The sequence below is a fragment of the Periophthalmus magnuspinnatus genome, chromosome 8, assembly GCF_009829125.3.
Source record: "Periophthalmus magnuspinnatus isolate fPerMag1 chromosome 8, fPerMag1.2.pri, whole genome shotgun sequence".
Lineage (NCBI taxonomy): Eukaryota > Metazoa > Chordata > Actinopteri > Gobiiformes > Gobiidae > Periophthalmus > Periophthalmus magnuspinnatus.
The window spans coordinates 1053841-1073745 of NC_047133.1; the positions used below are offsets into that span (position 1 = coordinate 1053841).

The 19905-nt window shown below is 45.7% G+C and overlaps 4 protein-coding genes across 6 annotated transcripts; 1 reads left to right on the forward strand and 3 right to left on the reverse strand.

Annotated features, from left to right (window-relative positions):
* Positions 1-316: 316 nt before the first annotated feature.
* LOC117375256 (transcription factor Sox-10-like) lies at positions 317-2393 on the reverse strand. 2 transcript variants are annotated; one of them, XM_033971542.2, is made up of 3 exons: positions 1888-2393; positions 1301-1461; positions 317-1100 (listed from the first exon to the last, which is right to left on the reverse strand). In XM_033971542.2, the coding sequence occupies exons 1-3, from the start codon at positions 2292-2294 to the stop codon at positions 364-366; spliced, it is 1305 nt and encodes a 434-aa protein (XP_033827433.2). In that variant the 5' UTR covers positions 2295-2393; the 3' UTR covers positions 317-363. The 2 variants fall into 2 exon arrangements, with proteins under 2 accessions (XP_033827433.2, XP_033827432.1); XM_033971541.2 differs by having other exon boundaries at positions 1223-1461.
* Positions 2394-9409: 7016 nt separating this feature from the next.
* On the reverse strand, positions 9410-11302 carry LOC117374623 (ATP-sensitive inward rectifier potassium channel 12-like). The gene is made up of 2 exons (XM_033970799.2): positions 11274-11302; positions 9410-10958 (listed from the first exon to the last, which is right to left on the reverse strand). The coding sequence occupies exons 1-2, from the start codon at positions 11294-11296 to the stop codon at positions 9410-9412; spliced, it is 1572 nt and encodes a 523-aa protein (XP_033826690.1). The 5' UTR covers positions 11297-11302.
* A 2820-nt stretch (positions 11303-14122) lies between these two features.
* Positions 14123-16814, forward strand: LOC117375269 (ER lumen protein-retaining receptor 3). Its single transcript, XM_033971561.2, has 5 exons — positions 14123-14436; positions 14576-14676; positions 14861-15019; positions 15098-15350; positions 16299-16814. Exons 1-5 carry the CDS (start codon positions 14346-14348, stop codon positions 16340-16342), a joined length of 648 nt encoding a protein of 215 aa, XP_033827452.1. The 5' UTR covers positions 14123-14345; the 3' UTR covers positions 16343-16814.
* LOC117374625 (GTPase IMAP family member 7-like) lies at positions 15408-19836 on the reverse strand. Of its 2 annotated transcripts, none has more exons than XM_055223494.1 (2): positions 19472-19836; positions 15408-17905 (listed from the first exon to the last, which is right to left on the reverse strand). In XM_055223494.1, the coding sequence occupies exons 1-2, from the start codon at positions 19503-19505 to the stop codon at positions 16914-16916; spliced, it is 1026 nt and encodes a 341-aa protein (XP_055079469.1). In that variant the 5' UTR covers positions 19506-19836; the 3' UTR covers positions 15408-16913. The 2 variants fall into 2 exon arrangements, with proteins under 2 accessions (XP_055079469.1, XP_055079468.1); XM_055223493.1 differs by having other exon boundaries at positions 19397-19836.
* Between the last annotated feature and the right edge of the window lie 69 nt (positions 19837-19905).

The window sequence follows — 19905 nt, forward strand, 5'->3', positions numbered from 1 at the left end:
TGAGCTGAGCTCCTGTGGCCTCCTGCCCGTCCAGGCTCAGAGCTGACGCCTTTAGTGCTGTGACCCCGACCTGGACCCTCTGGACCCTCTGGACCCTCTGGACCCCCACCACACGGACACTGTCTGTGTCTTTTGCTCTGTGGCAGCTGGAGGCCCCTCAGTCTGTGACAGCACCTCTGCCTCTGGGGGCGTCCCAAACGGGGCCGGGCCCCGTCTGCTCCCCCAGTCCGCTCTCCTAGTGCCGGTCCACGTCCCCCGGTCCGTCGTGCCTTCTCCTCGGCTGCAGGAGCTGCTCCTGGAGCTGCTCCTGGGGCTGGGTTCGGAGGCGGACCCGGCACTACTGCCCTGGATGTTGGGTGTTTGTCATGGCCGCGTCAGAGTGGTGTAGACAGGCTGTTCCCAGTGTGTGGGGCTGTGTGAGCTTTGTACTCCGGAGTCGCTGATGGCAGTGTACAGGGGCCTCTGTGAGGGGCCCATGTAGGAGAAGGCCGAGTACAGCCCTGATGTTTGACTGGAGTGGGCGTAATAAGGGCCTGACCCCTGATGCTCAGCGTAATCTGTGAACTGGGCCCTGGAGGCTAGAGACGGGAAAGCTGAGCTGTAGTGGGGCAGGCTCAGGGGGGTGTAGGTTATGTGGGCCCCTGGAGCCTCAGAGAAGGAGCCTGTGCCGTTGCCCGATTCGCTCTTAATCTGGGCTTTAGACGCTTCGCCCCCGTGATGAGGCTGAGGCTGCTGTTTGGACAGCCAGGCCGAGTGTCCTCCTGCGGCCAGAGCGTTAGAGATGCCGTAGGCGTAGGACGAGGCGGGGGAGGCGGACGACCCAGACCCCGCTCCCGTGCCCTGGGTCACCCCCGGGTGCCCGTTCGGGGGCAGATACTGATCAAACTCGTTGACGTCAAAAGGCTCCATGTTGGATATGACCTCATGGCTCATCTCTCCAATGTCCACGTTTCCAAAGTCAATGTGAGGTTTTCCTCCAGGGCCTCCGTCTGTCGCCAGGGGCCCGCGGCAGAGCCCGGCTCCTTCTCTTTTGCCGTCTTTTCCGGGGTGCAGCTCTGTTTTGGGAGTTGTGGGTGGTGTTGGGGGGCTGTGAGTCTGACCTGTCAACACAACATAAAGAGATCAGTGTGTGATTTATCCTCATGATGACAGTGTACGTTTATTTGTAAATGGGGGAGTGGGAGAGGCCTGCAGCCGCCTGCAGCATGAGGGTGCTGCCCACCTGCCAAAGGAGACCCAGCCCCCCCACTTTCATCCTCCTCCAGGTCAAGGCCCGTGTAGTGGGACTGCCCGAGCTCACCCTCCGAGAGGCCCTCAGCCTCAGTGTTTGAGCCTGGGCCCGTCTTGCCGTTCTTGCGGCGTCTCGGCTGATACTTGTAGTCGGGGTGGTCCTTCTTGTGCTGCTTCCTCAGTCTCTCTGCTTCTTCAATAAAAGGCCGTTTGTCGTTTTCATTAAGGAGCCTCAATGTAGAAACAAAATTAAAAAACAAAGTTAAATTGGCCACAATATATTTTTCTACAACACAGTTCAGTGTTAAATGAGTTTTAACTGGCACAAAGGGACAGGCCAAAACCTCCACAGGTTTGTGTGTTTAGTCTCAGGTGTTTAGTCTCAGGTGTTTAGTCTCAGGTGTTTAGTCTCAGGTGTTTAGTCTCAGGTGTTTAGTCTCAGGTGTTTAGTCTCAGGTGTTTAGTCTCAGGTGTTTAGTCTCAGGTGTTTAGTCTCAGGTGTTTAGTCTCAGGTGTTTAGTCTCAGGTGTTTAGTCTCAGGTGTTTAGTCTCAGGTGTTTAGTCTCAGGTGTTTAGTCTCAGGTGTTTAGTCTCAGGTGTTTAGTCTCAGGTTTGTTCTAAAGCACACTCATCTCACTCAGGACATGAAGCTCTCACCTCCAGAGCTTGCCCAGGGTCTTGCTGAGCTCTGCGTTGTGCAGATGCGGGTGCTGATCCGCCAGTTTCCTCCTCGCGGCCTGGGCCCACACCATGAAGGCGTTCATCGGCCTCTTCACGTGCGGCTTGTTCTTCCCCCCGGTGTTCACGCGCACGGGCATGGGCACGAGGGTCCAGTCGTAACAGTTGAGGACTTGACTCACGGCCTCGCGGATGCCCGCGGGGAAGCGCTCGTCCTCGTCGTCGGACCTGGAGGAGGACGGTCCCGCGGGCGCGTCCAGCTCGTGCACATGGCGCTGTTGTCCAGTGAGGGGAGAGTCCCCCCCGCGGCCCGGGGACAGGGACTGACTGTCCTCTGACCCGGGGCTGAGCTCCACGTCCGACAGGCTCTGCTCCTCTCTGGACATGTCCGTGCGCACAGGGTCCTGGAGTGCGCGCTCTGCTCTGGAGGAGAAGACTGTGGTCCTACAGTGACCTGCGCTCTGACCCGGTGCGCTCTGACCCGGTGCGCTCTGACCCTCTGCGGCTCTGACCCTCTGCGGCTCTGACCCTCTGCGGCTCTGACCCTCTGCGCTCTGACCCGCTGATGCAGATTATAATATAAACTGCCAGTCAGTCTCTACTCTGAGCCTCCGCTGCAGAACTCTGTGAGGGTTCCACATTAAAGTTCTTTCCATCCGGTTGGTTGGTATCATAGGCGGCTCAGTGCGCACCTTGGACCCCAGTTTCCCTAAAGATGAGGCACCACGACCTGTGCCAAACCCACGACCTGTGCCAAACGGAGCTCCTTCAGCGGGGCGTTGTGCGCGCGCTTCACCGTCAGAATCCACCACAGGACCTGGAACAGAGGGTCAGAGACTGGACTCAGGAGAACGTCCATTAAACCACAGCCCTGTTTGTTTGAGACGCTCTGGAGGATTTTACAAATTCAAACATGGAGCTTTTGACGCGTGGACCGCGCGTCGCGGACGCAGCTTCTGATTTTCCCGCAGGAGGCTGCGCACAGAGTGTGTGTGTGTGCGTGTGTCTGTGTGTGTGTCGGGGTGTGTCTGTGTGTGTGTCTCTCTCTGTGTGTGTGTAATTTTTGTGAGACTCTATAGTTGTTTCTGCAGTATTAGACTTTTTAGTGTCATTTGTTTCCAGTGTTTATTTTCTGGATGCATCGAAACACAAAACACAGTCACAAACTCCAAACTCATCCAAACTCAGTCCTTCAGCCGCGCGGAGGAAACACAAGTTAAACATGTTTAAACCCGCTGATGTTTCATTTAATTAAAAAAGCCTTGGCAGAAAAAAGAGCAGGGTGAGTTTTGTTAGAATGTTTGAAACAGCAGCGCATTTACGCAGTGGATCAGCTGTGTGAGTTGTGTTAGTTGTGTTAGTTGTATCAGTTGTGTGAGTTGTGTTAGTTTTGTTAGTTGTATCAGTTGTGTGAGTTGTGTTAGTTTTGTTAGTTGTATCAGTTGTGTGAGTTGTGTTAGTTTTGTTAGTTGTGTGAGTTGTGTTAGTTGTATCAGTTGTATCAGAGTGAGTTTTTCTTACTTCAGGAGCTGCAGTTCTTCAGGTGAAAATCCACAGATCCTTGTTTGCGTGACGCGCCTGTTGCGCACTGGTTGCGCACTTGTGTCCCTGTTGCGCACGTTGCTGCGGATGAATGCGCCTCTGTGGACGGGCCCGGGCTTAAAGACGCGCCTTGTGCGAGACCAAAAAAAAAACCACATGTACAAAGTCTTAAAGACGCAGCGCGAGGCAGGAGGAGCAGGGACTGGACCGAATATGAGCAGAGTGAAGTGGAGCAGAGAAAGTACACAACAACACACAACACAACACACAACACAGCACAACACACAGCACAGCACAACGCACAACACAACACACAACACAACACACAACACAGCACAACACACGACACACAGCACAACACAGCACAACACACGACACACAGCACAACACAACACAGCACAACACACGACACACAGCACACAACACAGCACACAACACAGCACAACACACGACACACAACACAGCACACAACACAGCACAACACAGCACAACATACAACACAACACACGACACACAACACAGCACAACACACAGCACACAACACACGACACACAACACACGACACACAACACAACACACAGCACAACACACAACACCAAACGCACAGTAGGCCTATGCTCAGTAGGCCTAAACAGAAAGGCCTACCTCTTTAAATGAACAAAATGTCATGTATCATCAGCCTCAGAGTCTAAATGAGATGTAACATTGAGACGTGCAGTTTGTCTTCTTCTTCTGTGTCATGTGACAGTATCAGCCCAGAGGTCAGAGGTCAAGGTCGTGTGATGGTTAAAAACATTAAACTCATCTGGAAATGAACAATGTCCTGGATCAGTCAGGATTTAGTCTGGGCCTCGGCACAATCACACCTCACTGTGTGGTCCGTGATGTCACTGTGTGGTCCGTGATGTCACTGTGTGGTCCGTGATGTCACTGTGTGGTCCGTGAGGTCACTGTGTGGTCCGTGATGTCACTGTGTGGTCCGTGAGGTCACTGTGTGGTCCGTGAGGTCACTGTGTGGTCCGTGAGGTCACTGTGTGGTCTTGAGGTCACTGTGTGGTCTTGAGGTCACTGTGTGGTCCGTGATGTCACTGTGTGGCCTTGAGGTCACTGTGTGGTCTTGAGGTCACTGCGTGGTCTTGAGGTCACTGTGTGGTCCGTGAGGTCACTCTGTGGTCCGTGAGGTCACTCTGTGGTCCGTGAGGTCACTGTGTGGTCTTGAGGTCACTGTGTGGTCTTGAGGTCACTGTGTGGTCCGTGAGGTCACTGTGTGATCTTGAGGTCACTGTGTGGTCTTGAGGTCACTGTGTGGTCCGTGAGGTCACTGTGTGGTCTTGAGGTCACTGTGTGGTCTTGAGGTCACTGTGTGGTCTTGAGGTCACTGTGTGGTCCGTGAGGTCACTGTGTGGTCTTGAGGTCACTGTGTGGTCTTGAGGTCACTGCGTGGTCTTGAGGTCACTGTGTGGTCTTGAGGTCACTGTGTGGTCCGTGATGTCACTGTGTGGTCTTGATGTCACTGTGTGGTCTTGAGGTCACTGTGTGGTCCGTGATGTCACTGTGTGGTCTTGATGTCACTGTGTGGCCTTGATGTCACTGTGTGGTCTTGAGGTCACTGTGTGGTCTTGAGGTCACTGCGTGGTCTTGAGGTCACTGCGTGGTCTTGAGGTCACTGTGTGGTCTTGATGTCACTGTGTGGTCTTGAGGTCACTGTGTGGTCTTGAGGTCACTGCGTGGTCTTGAGGTCACTGTGTGGTCTTGAGGTCACTGTGTGGTCCGTGATGTCACTGTGTGGTCTTGAGGTCACTGTGTGGTCTTGAGGTCACTGTGTGGTCTTGAGGTCACTGTGTGGTCTTGAGGTCACTGTGTGGTCTTGAGGTCACTGCGTGGTCTTGAGGTCACTGTGTGGTCTTGAGGTCACTGTGTGGTCTTGAGGTCACTGTGTGGTCTTGAGTCTGTGTCGACTTTCACACACATCTCTGTTGATCGAGGGAAAACTTTAGATTTTCCTCATTTGTGGATCCGTGTCATAAACTGAACTGTGTGATTCTCTTAATTCAAACACTGGATTTGTCATTTTTTCAGTTTGTTCTCTTTGTTTTAACTGAAGCCTTTGGACCAGAGGGGATAAATATTTAAATCTGCTTTTTACTGTTTTAACTGTGGACTCAGGACCTTCTGATAAAATAAAATAAATAAATGTGACACAATGAGAATTACATTTAAATGAACCAAACCTAATGAGATTAAGCCTCATAATCTTCAGCCGTTTAGGTCTTTTCAGCTCCGCCTTTAGCGTCGATCTACAGTCACAAAGACGACCTGTATTTTGTCCTTTAATTATCAGAATAACTCGGCTCAAAACAGATTATTTGCTTCTCAACGACTGGACTTCCTGTATTTGTGTAAACAGATGGTCCATCATAAAGTGAAGATCTGAGCAGAACTTTAACTGTTGAGATGTTGAGTCCTGCAGCTCATGAAGTACAAATGTTTTACTGTTTTATTGTTAATATTAATGGGAATCACGTTCTGTAAAATGTAAGATCTAGGCATCGATTACCTTTATTTTTCATTTTCATTCATTTATTCGTTCATTTCGAGCTCATCTCACAGATTTGTTCCTGTCTTGGATCCAGAGCAAACACTTCAACACTTTCTGAGGATGTGAGTCTGGTCCTCGGGGAGTCGCCCTGTTTCCAAACGGACGTGATTGACAGGTGGATTAGCCAATCAGGGACGGGCATGGACTGCTTCATGCTCGAATTTAGGAAGAAACTATGACAGAGGGATGAAAATGAGCAAAGCACCAAACTCTAAATCATCTTCTCCTTCGTTTCACACGTCACTGAACGAAACAAATCTGAAAATCTGATGGAGACGCAGAGCAGGACATGGGGACCAGACTGATGTAAATGTGAATAAAAATACAGAGGTTTCATTCTGGTTGTGTTTGTGTGATAAAATGTGAAATCTTTCAGCTTTCAACTTCCACCATTTCCTCCCAAAGCCACAACATCTCCAGCAGCTGCTCTTCGACCCTTCTCGAGCTAATCCGTCTCTCTGCTACCATCAGAAACCTTCCAGACCTTCCTCGTGCTGTGCGATGATGGGACACGCTTGAAAAATGATAATTGGGCGGGTTGGGAGGAGGGGGGACGTGGACATGGAGTCACTGGCAGGAAATATGTTCAAGGATTCCATGAACAAAAGTGACCTTTGTTGGGATATTTTCGTCTGGGTATAATCGCCGTTTGGGACGTCATCAGAGCTTCCTCCAGAGAATATTACAACATCCATGAAACTTGATAAAACAGTTGTGAATTCTTAGAAAAGTTTGTTAAATCGGGCTGTCGAGAAACATAGATGTGTTGATGCGATTTCATGTTTATACAGACAGTGAGAATTGCCTGGATTCGGCTGTTTGAGTCGAGTTTCTTTGCAGAGAACCACAGAGAATTAACAGTTTGTCTTTACTGAAGGTGTAAGTCGAGCACATCTTTGACGCTGCGGAGTGAAAACAGAAACGAGAGCGCTGGTGCATCCTCGTAGGAGACATGGGGAGATAAAGAAGTCACTTTCCAATCATGGGATTTTCTCGGAACATTGAATTAAGCAGCGTGAAGAGCAGGAGCCTGGAGGGTCTGGGGGCGGCCGGCCGTAGAAATGCCCGAATGAAAGAGCTCGTTGTTTGGTTCTGGGAGAGCGAGATGAAAGTGAAGAGGCAGAGCTGCTGCAGATCGTTCTCTCAGCGCCTTCACACCCCGCGGCCTCCCTCGCTCTGCCCATGTGAGCCGGGGTTCAAACGACGGGCTCGCAGCTGGGACACGCACTGGGCCCGGGCGTCTGCTCCGTCCTCCGTCGACATGAGCGGCTCTGATGGACCGTGCTGCTGCTGCTGGGGTCTATTCTTTTGGAGATGTTCTGACCCCAACCCTGCAAACCAACAGTGAATCTCTTAATCATGACAAACTGACTGAGGTTCAAACGCGTCACTATGGCCTAAAATCTAGAAGCACAAAACAAAATCCATTAGTCTCATGACGCTCTGTTTATCATTTCATCTCTGCAAATACTTGATGCATCCTGAGATTGAACCATCAACCTCTGCCCCCGTCGTTTAAGACAAATACAAGAGAGAAACAGAGAAGAACTCAAGGATCTGGAGGGTTTCACTTTGTACTTTATCATTAGGAGTTAGTAACATCTCAGTCCCTCGCACATTTCCATAATTAGCGCGTTAACAGTTAAACGTGGGACAAAAGGACGACTGTTGCAAACTCCAGGGACAATGGACAAAAGGAGGAGCCCCCATGTCACCCTCACAGCGTCCCGGGCCGCTCCAGTCCCAGCCCAGCGCACTAATTCACTCACTCACTGACTTGTTAAAGCCTCCAGGCCTGAGGTTATGGAGCAGCTTCAACCTTCAGATCATTTTTTTTCTCTTTTCTTTGGGACAAACTGAAAACTCTCCGGAAGCTGCAGCATGTGACTGTCTCTCCCCTTTGGCTGGTGCAGGGGATTTTGTGCCTGGGAACAGTCTGGAAAACAGACAAATAGAGAATCTGTAATTATAGAAGTTAAGACAAAAGAGGAGGGGGCCGCGGCTCAGTGGTAGAGCAGTGACGGACATGTAAGAGGTATTTCTGAGATATGCTGCATATTTTAGGAAACTTCAGCCTCTCCAGACTCCAAAGACTCGGTCCTTCTGTTCTGGAGATTAAAATAAAAGTTCATTTCTAAGCAAACAGTTTTTAGACTGTTAAAGGTGAGCCCCAGCCTGAGCGTGAGGCACAAAACTCATTTCATACACTGTGGTCATGTTAAATTCTTTGATTGTCTGTGAAATAATAATAATAAAAACATTAAACATTTAAACATGCTCTTAATGCACAAGGAGAAAATGGAGAAACAAACAACTACAGAATATTTTCATTTTCTTCTGACCAAATTATAGTTTATTTCATTTGTGAAAACAGACATTTGACCCAGACATTTAAGACAATTAAAATAATCGGTGCCACTTCATAATAACTACACCCTAATTTGCCTTAATAAAGCTTTAACAAATCATCATAATGAACTGATTTTGTTTAGAGTTGAGTTTATTCAGAATGATTCAGGCTTAACCTGATCAGTTATGTTATTGATCAAGTTGTTATCATGAATTAAGTCTTTGTTCATATGAAATTAAGGCTAATTAAAGGGGAGTAATTATAAAACTGGGCCCTTCATGTTTGAACAGATCACACATTTGGTTCCATGTTTCTGTTGTAATGGATTCCAGGGGCCTCTAGTGGTTTAAACTGAGCACTGCAGGTGAATCAGACAAATCAGATCAGTTTATTACAAAGAAAAAAACATGGAACTATCAAATAATTGAGTTTATTTATTTATTTTATTATTTGTTTTCTGAGCGTTTTGCTTGGTGTTGTTGTGTCGCTGAAGCTTAAATAAAAACCTTTACATGGACAAAGCAGAGACCATTTGTGACACAAATTAACTCTGCCTCATCACGTCTTCCTCTGAAACAGAATCTCACCATCATCAAAGTGAGAACTTCACATTCAACCAGAACAAAACACTGGTGCAAATTATGGGTCAAATGATGTAGTGAACATTTATTAATTCAATAATCAGTGTTTTGTTCTCTGCAGAGGAATAAACTGCTGAAAAAAGAGACACTGACAGGGACCTGGTTTGATATTTGTCTGTTAAAATAAATAAATAATAATAGATAAATAAATACTGACTACACGAGACCCTTAAACTGCAGTTTATTGTGCATCAGTGAGAAAAATGTTTTCCAACAGTGAAATTTAATGTGACGACTCTCTGAGTGTTTCAAAGTCCTGCTCCTCGTGTGTTTTTATTGTGTTTATTCATAGTCACAGGTTTGTGCTCTCACATGTGTCGTCCTGTCACATCCATGAAAACATGAGGTTCCTCTAAATAAGGCAGACGGTTAAAAAGCCTGAACGTCTTGATCACTTTTGTAGGTGACCGGGTCCAAAGGTAAAGTGCTCTGCAGGATGTCCAGCTCCATCTGGTTGTTGTCCATGTCCAGCACACACATGACATTGTGACTCCCTGATGTGATGGACGTCCGTCTGTCTCCAGGCCAGTGGCTCCCTGATGTGATGGACGTCCGTCTGTCCTCAAGCCTCTCCCTTCCCACTGTGGGACAAGCATTCAACATGTCGTCCTGCTCCTCTGCGCTGCTCAGAGTCACCTCATTCTCATAACAGAAGGAGCTCAGAGATTTTGGGATCAGATCATTGGTGGTCTTACATTCTGAGGAGGCACGGCTGCAGGTTTCTTCTAGCTCTTTGGCACTCAGCTGAGGCGTGGACGGCACCTCGTAAGTGTTGTGGAAACGAGCATAGTCGACTTTATAACGATCCCTGTCCTTATAGATGACCGGCTCAAACCTGTGTCCCCAAAAGATCTCCTGAGCCAAATATGAACTACGGAACTGTGTGGTCATGGCCGTGGCCTCCACCATCCCCTCCAAGATCACCACTATCTCAAAGTCGTCCATCTGCAGATCGTCTCTGCTCAGTGTGTACAGAGGACTGTCTTTGTCGATCTCGTGCACTATCACCAGAGGAGACACTAGAAACAGTCTGTCCGTGCCTTCGTCGTATCCCACATTCAGGTCCATCTGCTCCAGGGGGATGAACTCGCCCTCCTCCGTCACATAGGAGCGTATGAGCTGGGCCCTCACATGAGCCTCCACGATGTGGCTCCTCCGCAGGTTGCCCACCCTCCACATGAGGCACAGCTTACCGTCCCGCAGGGAGATGACAGCATTTTTAGAAAACATGAGAGTCTGGTTTCTCTTCTTTGGACGTGCCATCTTGGCCATGATGGTGCCGATCATAAAGGACTCGATGATGCAGCCCACGATGCACTGCACCACCACAGTCATCACTGCCACAGGACACTCCTCCGTCACACAGCGCCAACCGTAACCGATGGTGGTCTGAGTTTCCATGGAGAAGAGGAGCACCCCCACAAAGCCCTGCACGTGGAGGATACAGGGCATCCTCAGGGACTGACCACTGACTGTCTGACCCATGTTTGGTCCACTCATCAGACCATGTCCAGACACATTACCCTGAAAGTCTCCGTGGGCCAGAGACACTCCGTAGAAGATGAGTCCAAAGAAGAGCCAGGAGATGAGGAAGGTGAGAGCGAACAGGAGCAGCAGGTACCTCCAGCGTATGTCCACACAGGTGGTGAAGATGTCTGCCAGGTAGCGCTGGCCCTTTTCGTCCATGTTTGCGAAGACTACGTTACATTGTCCGTTTTTTTTTACAAAACGGTTCTTTCCCTGGGTGGAGCTTCTGGTCTGGATCCTGCCGTTGACGCGCTGTCCAGACCTCCTCCTGCTGAGGTCATCTCCCTCTGTGTCCAGGCAGCCGTTAGAAGAACCGTGACTGTTCCGGAGCCGTAGACTGCAGATCTTCTGACGCTCCTCCTCTGGTAAAACGTCAGACACGATGCTGTACCTACGACAAAGACAGAAGAAGGTTTGATGAGGCGTGATCCTCCACAGTCTAACGTCATGTTCAAAGTGATGTTGTAACTCGAAACTCAAATCAGTGGGTTTGAAATGAGTTTGACCTGGTCCACTGACAGGATCCTTCAGGATTATCATCTGGAAGGTGAGCAGAGTTTATCTCTGTGAGAAGGATTGTTGTTCCCACAGATAATGGGATTATACTGTGATGTGTTTATTGGAGCTCGTGATTCTAGACACAGAATGGACCTGGCCACTGTGAAAACAGGCACGACTTTTCAAATAAATGATATCTGTGTCTCACCTGTTAGAGCGGCTTGTTCCCATGGCAATGGGGATCATGGAGACGACGCAGACTCAGGTCACTCAGGTCACTCAGGTCAACTCAAGAGCCTGAAATAAAGACATTTACGTCATTACAGAGTTTTATTGCACTAACAAACCTCCACAAACATGCACAGTGAGGGGCCTCTCCACAAACCTGACTAGTCATTTTTTTGGTGGATAATTTTCCTCAGTCATTTCACAGAACGGTCTAAACCTGACCTGTCCTCAGGGGTAATGTTCCACAGTGTGTCTTTAACTTTCTGCCTCAGTGGAATCATGGAGATGATGTGTCCACCACCAGGACGCTGATGGACACTTATGGACACTTATGGACACTCATGGACACTTATGGACACTTATGGACACTCATGGACACTTATGGACACTCATGGACACTGATGGACACTTATGGACACTTGTGGACACTTGTGGACATTAATGAACTGCTACTTTAACCAGGACAGCCCAGTGTGCTGCTCCTGGACATGGACACGATTCATTTCTTTGTTTTGTGCGTCGAAGCTTAAATAAACCAGGGACATGGACACAACAGGAAGAATCATCAGGAGACAGTTTAAATGTGACACAGACAGACTCATCGTCCTCTGTCACATCGTCCTCTGTCCTCTCACCGTTGTCCAAGTTCATTTGGCCGTGAGACAAACACAATCCACAAAAACACTGCAACAATGACAAAAGAAATAAAAGTGTTTTTCAAATTATGTAGTGAAAATGTTAATTAATTAATTCAATCAATCATTGTTTTGTTCTGTGCAGAGGAATAAACTGAAGAAGAGACACTGACAGGTCTGGTTTGATATTCGTTTTTAAACTGCAGTTTGTTGTGCATCAATGAGAAAAATCTATTCCAGTGAAATTCAGTCGCACTAATCGAGTCTAATCGAGTCTTTAGTCTGTGCATTTACAGGATGTTTTATCTTTATTCATTTTATTATTAAATGAAGCTGTGTCCTGTTTGACACAGCCCCTCGTCCGGACAGTGATGGAACAGAGTGAGACTTTAGGGGTTTCCATGGAAACGCGTGACATTTGGGAAAGTTTAAGTGAATGAGTCACAGAACAACAGTCACAAAAGAGAAACGACCCTTGACCTGAGCGTGTTATAAAAGTGAACCTCACATTTAAATGTTATAAAAGACATTATATTACCAAGAGATTTAACAATCAGGCATTTACAACAAATCTAAGATACATTTTATTATTATTATTCATTTAAATTTGAAATATTCTGAGTCACGAACATGAAAACAGAAACAGTGGAGACTCACCAGGTCACGTCTGTGTTGAATTCATAGAATCATCTCCCCCTGAGCGTCCTGTGTCTCATCTCTTCTTCTGCTCTTGTGCTTCTTCTTGTCGTTCCAGAGAAGTGTTTAATCCGTCTGTGCTCGGCTCTGTGTCTTAAACTGCTGCGTCAGTCGTCCTCACAGGAGCAGACCCTGTGTCCCTCAGACTATTTACATTAAACACTTTTAATTATATAAATCAGTTTGTTTAAGCCACTGTAAAACTGTTCACTGAAAATGAATTAACGAGCCTATTTTGAAGTATTTATATTTTTAAAAATCACCACTCATGTGTTTTAATTTACACTTTGAGTCCAGCAGCACAAACTGGAGCTGCACCTTTTATTTTATGAAGAAAACGAGGTGCATGGAACTAAACTGCACAGAATTCAAAGTCATCACTGAAAAAGCAGGAGTCATAACACTGCAGATATAATAAATAAGCTTAAAGATATAATAATAATAAGGACTTTTCCAGGTGCATCTTAAAAACCTGGAGTGTTGCATCTGGAGCAATGAAAACAAATGATCTTAAACTGTAGAAGAGTTCATTTTCTCCAGTGAAGCGTCTCTTTTTCCTGTTCTAACAAACCCAAACAAAGTCATTACAGTGACCAAGATGAAGAGACACAGACAGACTGATAAGACAAACGAGACAGTGACAGAGGACGGCCCCTGAGCGGAGACGACCAGTGAGACGAGGCGACCTGTTACTGCACAAATATAAATAGCTGCTAATCAGACCTGGTGTCAGATTAGTTCCCATAACCTTTTCCTTGGTGCATGTACCGGTCAGCACAGCCCCTGCGCTCCGTCTGCTCTGCTGCACTGCACTTAGTCAATATTTAAAGGTTTATCAGTGTTAAATTTGTCTTTTTAATTTCATTTTTTGTTTTTTTGTTTCATTTTTTGTGCATTTTTTTTTTTTTTTTGACTCGAATTCCAAAACTTGCCACTAGGAGAAACACTCAGCTCAAACTGACACAATCTTACAGTCTTATCAAAGCTCTCTCATATCAAAAGTACATAACATTTCTCCTTTGACACAGTTATCTCCTATTTAACCAGACTGCAGCTGTATAAAGTTTGGGTTTCAGTCTGTCCTCATAAAAACTGAGGTGTTGGACCATAATCTGACACATATAAACTGTGTTAATATCCAAAAAAAATGTACCATAAAGCCTGATAATAAACTGTGAGAGTCATGTAAAAGGCCAGAGCAGGTAGAGGCAGCTGTGGCGCCCTCTGCTGTTCATAATCTGCCACTTTTTTTTCCCAACTTGTAAAGACGTGTATAATCCTGTCTTAAACATTTTTGGACAGAGTTATAGAGCTTTTTAACTGCTAAACCTCCAGTATAGCTTATGTGTAGTCATTTAACAGAATAAAATGACAGATTGTCGCGTGTTTATTTTGGGAAAAAGCACAAAGCGGATGCGTAAAAGTGTTTCCTCTGTGGAGACGCTGCTTTGACGCGTCAGCCACGTCATCTCCTCTGAAACGAGTTTCCCCCCGGAGCAGGGAGCGCACAGCTGAGTTGGCAGAGCAGAACCTGTAGATGCTTCAGTGTTTCATCACGTTTGTGTTTCCAGACAAAGCTGCTGCAGGCTGAAGGTCTCTGTGGACACGGGACTGTGCGCTGTGACGCGTGCGCCTCTGTGGGGGACAACTGGACTTTTGGACTTTTTTTTGGACTTTTTGGGGCCGTGCAAAACTTTGTGCAGTTGGAAAAAAGAACAGCTATGAACATTTTTCGTCTTGCGGGTGACGTGTCACATCTTGTGGCCATTATTATTCTTTTGCTGAAGATTTGGAAGTCCAAGTCATGCTCAGGTGGGTCAAAGCTCAACTCCAGGACTCACATTTATGGTCAGACTTTTTGTGCCTGGTTTAAATGTGGAGAAGTTCACTCAGTCTCTTTTCACTGATGTGTTTTAGATTGTGAATCACATATTTCTGGTTCTTTGTGTAGGCATCTCTGGGAAGTCTCAAGTGCTGTTTGCCCTGGTCTTCACCACCAGATATTTGGACTTATTCACTCTGTACATCTCTGCGTACAACACAGTGATGAAGGTCGGTCCACACAGGGCTCATGTCACACTGAGGGGCGGTGGAGTGAAGAGGGTGGAGTCTCATTGTAGATGCAGTTCATTTCAGGACTAATATAAACACATCCACTGCCCTCACAGACTCACAGTGTATGTTCTAACCTAATGCAAACTCAAACTGAAGTCCTCCTCCCTCCGTCTGTGCTCAGGTGGTGTTCCTGGCTCTGTCCTACGCCACGGTCTACATGATCTACGTCCGCTTCAAGAACACGTTTGACTCGGAGAATGATTCGTTTCGCGTGGAGTTTCTCTTGGTGCCTGTTATCGGACTGTCTTTTCTGGAGAACTACGCCTTCACTCCGATCGAGGTAAGTTCTTTATCCGCACGACCAGCTGCTTTTACATTTCTTCTTGGGATAAATCCAGTGTGACTTTGTTTCTCTCAGATTCTGTGGACTTTCTCCATCTTTCTGGAGGCTGTGGCCATCATGCCTCAGCTCTTCATGATGACCAAGACCGGAGAGGCGGAGTCCATCACCACACACTACCTGTTCTTCCTGGGCCTGTACCGAGCTCTTTACATCGCCAACTGGGTCTGGAGGTACCACACGGAGGGCTTCTTTGACCAGATCGCCGTGGTGGCCGGAGTTGTGCAGACCATCTTCTACTGTGATTTCTTCTATCTGTATGTCACAAAAGGTGTGTAACTCTTAAATGACACTGTTGTATTTGCTCCAAGTAGAACACACAGGCTTAATAATACAGGATTTTTAACATTTTATTTTACATTTGTTGTACATATTCTTTCTCTATGTCGATAATACTTCACACAAACGTTGGGTATCTAAGATTAATATTGAGAAAATGCAAGTTTTTATTGTAAAACCACTAATTCTAGTCTAGTCCAGGGCCGTCAAACACATTTTCACCGAGGGCCACATCAGGAAAACGGTCGCTTTTTTAACTTGATCATAAACTTTACGTCTTTATTACTCATTCAGTTTACAAATATTTCACAATGTAAAACTGTGGCTGTATAACTGCGTATCTCCTGCTAAAGTGACATTTAACACAGTCAGACCTTTTAATTGAGCTTGTTGTGGGCCACATAAAATGACATGGCGGGCCACATTTGGCTCGTGGGCCTTGAGTTTGACACGTGGTCTAGTCACTCGTAGAAATGATTAAGTTTAAGTTTGTGAAATGAGCTTTTTTATATAAATAATGGGCAGGAAAACTGGAAAAAGGAAACACTGGGACTTGATTTGGGAGGATGTGGGAGTGTGACAGTAGAATATCGGTGTTTTTATTTTCTATAATGCGATAAATACATTTGCACGTTATACTGAAATAGTTCTTGTTTCTATCAATGGTTATTTTTATGTGCGTGCCAAAAATATGATGATTATCTGATTTAAATGTTGAGTAAACTGTTTTCTTACTGATTTTTCACATCTGTGCAGGTTTTGACGAGATAAAAACGCAAAATAATGTGAGAAAATGTTAAAGTTTGAGAAGAGTTACACTAAAAATCCATTGATTAATTGACAGAATCATGTAATCTGATGTTTTTGATACTAAATATGTAAATGTGCCCTGTGTTTTTACAGTGATTTCAGTAATAACTTTGTGTTTCTCTCTGTGCAGTGCTTCGTGGAAAAGGGAAAATGTCGCTGCCGATGCCTGTGTAAGAGCGAAGTCCTGAGGCTGCAGAACCACCGTGTGCCTGATACAAACAGTATGAAACTGTAAATACTCTTAGCAAAAAAGGGACTTACGATCCAACTGATTAAATGGCACAAAATGTCAGAGAGTCAGTAAAATAATCACACCACAGGGAACGTGGCAATGTCAAATACTAAATGTGCTCTGTTTGTTTATTTGTGGTATTGTCTTTCTTGGGTTTTACTGAGTTTTTTTGTATTTTTGTCTTGTCCTTCCAGGGAAACACTTCATTGATTTGTTCACAATTCAGTTTTTCAAGTTTGTCGAGTCTTTGTCTGTTTACACCGGTGCATTTTGTGTGTTTTTTAAGGGCTTTTTGTCACGAAGCGAAACCCAAAAGTTTGCCAATTCTAGGTCATTTTGTGGAAGAAGCCAATTTTAAGCAGAATTGCACACTATTTGTAAACCTTTTTAATAATATAAAGACTTTTTTTCTTACTTAATTGCCTTATTGTATGTTCTTTGACCAGGATGTTGACTTTTTCCACCCCGCCCACAAAAACAAATACACGTGTCACAGTGTCGTGTGTCGTGTTCTCAGTGCAGGAATGTTTTGCGGTGCTTGTAGAAGACTTTAGTTCCTTCTCGCACGGCTCCTCCCACCGCTTTGGCCGCTGAAGTTATTGAAAGCGGAGACGTCGCCAGAGCGGCCACTTTCTTCATTGCTTTTCCTTTCCCTTTGTTTTTACCCACAATCCCCGCTCCTTCCGCCGCGCCTTTGCCCATCGCCGTCACCAGTTCGCACCAGAACAGCCTCTCTGCTCTTTTTCTTTCTTCTTCTTCTTCTTCCAGCCTCTTTTCAGCTCCCGCTCCTCGCAGTTTCACCTCATTTGTTGCTTTCTGAGGAGACGATACAGAGACGTTTTCACTCATCATTCTCTCCTGCACCTCCTTCATCGCCCTCTCGGCTTCGTCGAACATTTCTCTGGTGTAATATCCACCTTCGTTTGCAGACACCATCTTGTTTATTTTGTTCAGGAGCTCCGTCACCTGCTCTGAACTTTCCGTGTCGTTATTATTAAAGACGTGAAATCCTCCATGACACTCACTGACAAACTCTGACAGTTCTTCACTCTCCGCTACGTAGTCTTCTACACGTTTTCCCTGCAGCAGATCTCCACGAGTAAACAAAACTAAAGTGTATTTCAAAACCCCAGAGCCAAACGTCGCCTTGAGCCAGTCCAAACAGTCTCTTTCTTCTTGGGTGAACTTGCAGATCTGGATTGTCAGTATAAAAACGTGTGGTCCAGGTGAATACAGTTTAACGCATTGTCCCGTTTCCTCTAGAACTTCCTGAAGGGTCATTCTGGTGTGGAAGAACCCGGGAGTGTCCACCACAGACACGCTCCATGTGTCTATCTGCCCGCTCTGTTTTCTGCACTTGGAGGTGACAGAACAGGGAGAAAGTTCCACCCAGAATGCACTTCGGCCCAGGATGGTGTTGGCCGCAGAGCTTTTCCCGCTGCCCGTCCTCCCGACCAGAACGATTCTCCGGTCGTGGTCGGGGTCGAGCGCGGACGTGGGGCCTTCTGGAGAAAAAGAATTAGAGTTAAGTTCAAGTACAGTTAAACTAAACAAACAAAAAGCAAACAGGAAAACACTGCCTGGACAAAAAAAGGTCACAAACTGTAATATTTGGTTTAAAAATGCTCTGACTTTCACTCTTAAACACAGCCCTGAGTTCTACTGTTGTTTTTCTTCGATTTGATTTCACCAAACGTTTAAATGTCGTCGATCACGATCATTCAGGATGTTTTTCTGGACACATTTCTTCCTCGAGAACGATGAGTTGGACAGTTCTTAACACAATTTGAGTCATTTCTTCAGTCTCCTCAGACGTTTTCTCTGCTTGACGCCGACAATTTGACTTTTCTCAAACAAACTCACATCTTTTCCTCGACCCCGGGACGTGTCTTTCCACATGTTTAAGAATCGAGAAGCAGCTCGTTGCTCCAGTTGGGGTTAAATAACTTGTTGCAGATGAAAGATAATCGTCCCTGCAGTAATTATCCAACAGGAGGCTCGTACTTATTTGTTAGTTAAATCCAGGTGGCAAGTTTTTTTGTTTTTTTTTGTCCAGACAGTGCATTTATGCAAACAATAGCATAATATACGTTGTAAGTGACATTATTACTCTCCATTGTCCTTGGTTATTTGTACAAAGACAGATCCTGGGGGCAGATAATACGAGTCTGTGCAACACTTTTGTCTTTAACTCTTGACACTTCTCCGGGGACTATTTTCTTCCAGATTCAAACATAACTTCACTAATAAACACACGGAGGCTGGATGTGAGTCCAACAAACACGACTTGAACAGCTCAGTGGGGGGTGGACGTCTCATTCTACAAAATTTGATCACATTAACCTCCTGAGACCTGGTGTCCTCATCTGTGGACAACACATTTTGGATTGTTTAGGCCACAGTGCAAATTTTTAGAAGAACAGCAACAAGAGAATGTTCAATTTTGAATATTTCTAATAGTTTAGAATATTTATTTTTTTTGTTTATTTTTATTTTATTTTTTATTTAATTATGTTATTTTTATTTGTTTTTATTATTATTTTTTATTTTATTTTTATTTTATTTACTTATTTTTTAATTATTTTATTTGATTAAAGCTCGAGTCTCAGGAGGTTAAGTTTAGAATTATTTTGCTGCTTGGTCTAGGTTCTGTTTCAATGTATTTTTGACTAGTTTAAATATTTTCAAGCTTATCTACCATCAGTTACACCAATAGATGTAATAATGAACTGCATAAAAGATAAAAAGGCCACAACTACAGCACAGTTTAGTGTACGACTCATGGTGAAGTAATAATACTACAAATGTAACATGATACAGAGACGTACAGGAAACACTACAACAGACTGAGGGTGATCTCCAGTGTCACATTTAAAACTGTCTTTCTTACAGTAAATTAAGTATTCAGTCGAGATTAAACTGATGAAATACTACACACATACTACTGCAGTTACACATACTACTGCAGTTACACATACTACTGCAGCTGTACATACTTGAGTCAGTGCCTGTCCTACTCGAGCACAGACTGTACGTCCTCATTTACTCTGGTCTCTGGCTCCAGCTCATACCTGTGAGTGACGCAGCAGTTTGTTCTGTGCACATCTCTGCAGACTCCTGAGATCAGACTGTGTCGCACAAAGGTTTTCCTGTAGGAGCGTAAATGTGTGTCAATGTGTGTGTAAATGTGTGTGTAAATGTGTGTAAATGTGTGTGTAAATGTGTGTAAATGTGTGTGTAAATGTGTGTCGTCTGTAGATGCTCAGGTCTGTGGATGATAGAGTCCAGTCTCTCAGATGGAGAGTGTGCGCAGCTCTGAACCACGTGACAGATTCTGATCCAGTTTCAGCTCCAAACCTCAGACCCAGTGCGTCCTGCAGCCTCATGTTTCTCCTACAGTAAAGACTTTTATTGTATAATCTGTGATGAACCAGCTCTTGGACCTGGGGCTGTACTTGAGCACATTGTCCACACGGTGGCGCCACAGGACTGTGTGATGGTGAGA

Excerpts from the sequence above, each read along its gene's own strand:
- LOC117375256 (XM_033971541.2), bottom strand. The coding sequence starts at position 2,294 with ATGTCCAGAGAGGAGCAGAGCCTGTCGGACGTGGAGCTCAGCCCCGGG. Across the intron at positions 1,462-1,887 it reads ACCCTGGGCAAGCTCTGGAG|GCTCCTTAATGAAAACGACA; the intron begins GTGAGAGCTTCA and ends TTCTACATTGAG. Across the intron at positions 1,101-1,222 it reads GGCTGGGTCTCCTTTGGCAG|GTCAGACTCACAGCCCCCCA; the intron begins GTGGGCAGCACC and ends TTGTGTTGACAG.
- LOC117374623 (XM_033970799.2), bottom strand. The coding sequence starts at position 11,296 with ATGGGAACAAGCCGCTCTAACAG. Across the intron at positions 10,959-11,273 it reads GGAACAAGCCGCTCTAACAG|GTACAGCATCGTGTCTGACG; the intron begins GTGAGACACAGA and ends TCTTTGTCGTAG.
- LOC117375269 (XM_033971561.2), top strand. The coding sequence starts at position 14,346 with ATGAACATTTTTCGTCTTGCGGGTGACGTGTCACATCTTGTGGCCATT. Across the intron at positions 15,020-15,097 it reads ACGCCTTCACTCCGATCGAG|ATTCTGTGGACTTTCTCCAT; the intron begins GTAAGTTCTTTA and ends TGTTTCTCTCAG. Across the intron at positions 15,351-16,298 it reads CTATCTGTATGTCACAAAAG|TGCTTCGTGGAAAAGGGAAA; the intron begins GTGTGTAACTCT and ends CTCTCTGTGCAG.
- LOC117374625 (XM_055223493.1), bottom strand. The coding sequence starts at position 19,442 with ATGAGGACGTACAGTCTGTGCTCGAGTAGGACAGGCACTGACTCAA. Across the intron at positions 17,906-19,396 it reads TAGGACAGGCACTGACTCAA|AAGGCCCCACGTCCGCGCTC; the intron begins GTATGTACAGCT and ends CTTTTTCTCCAG.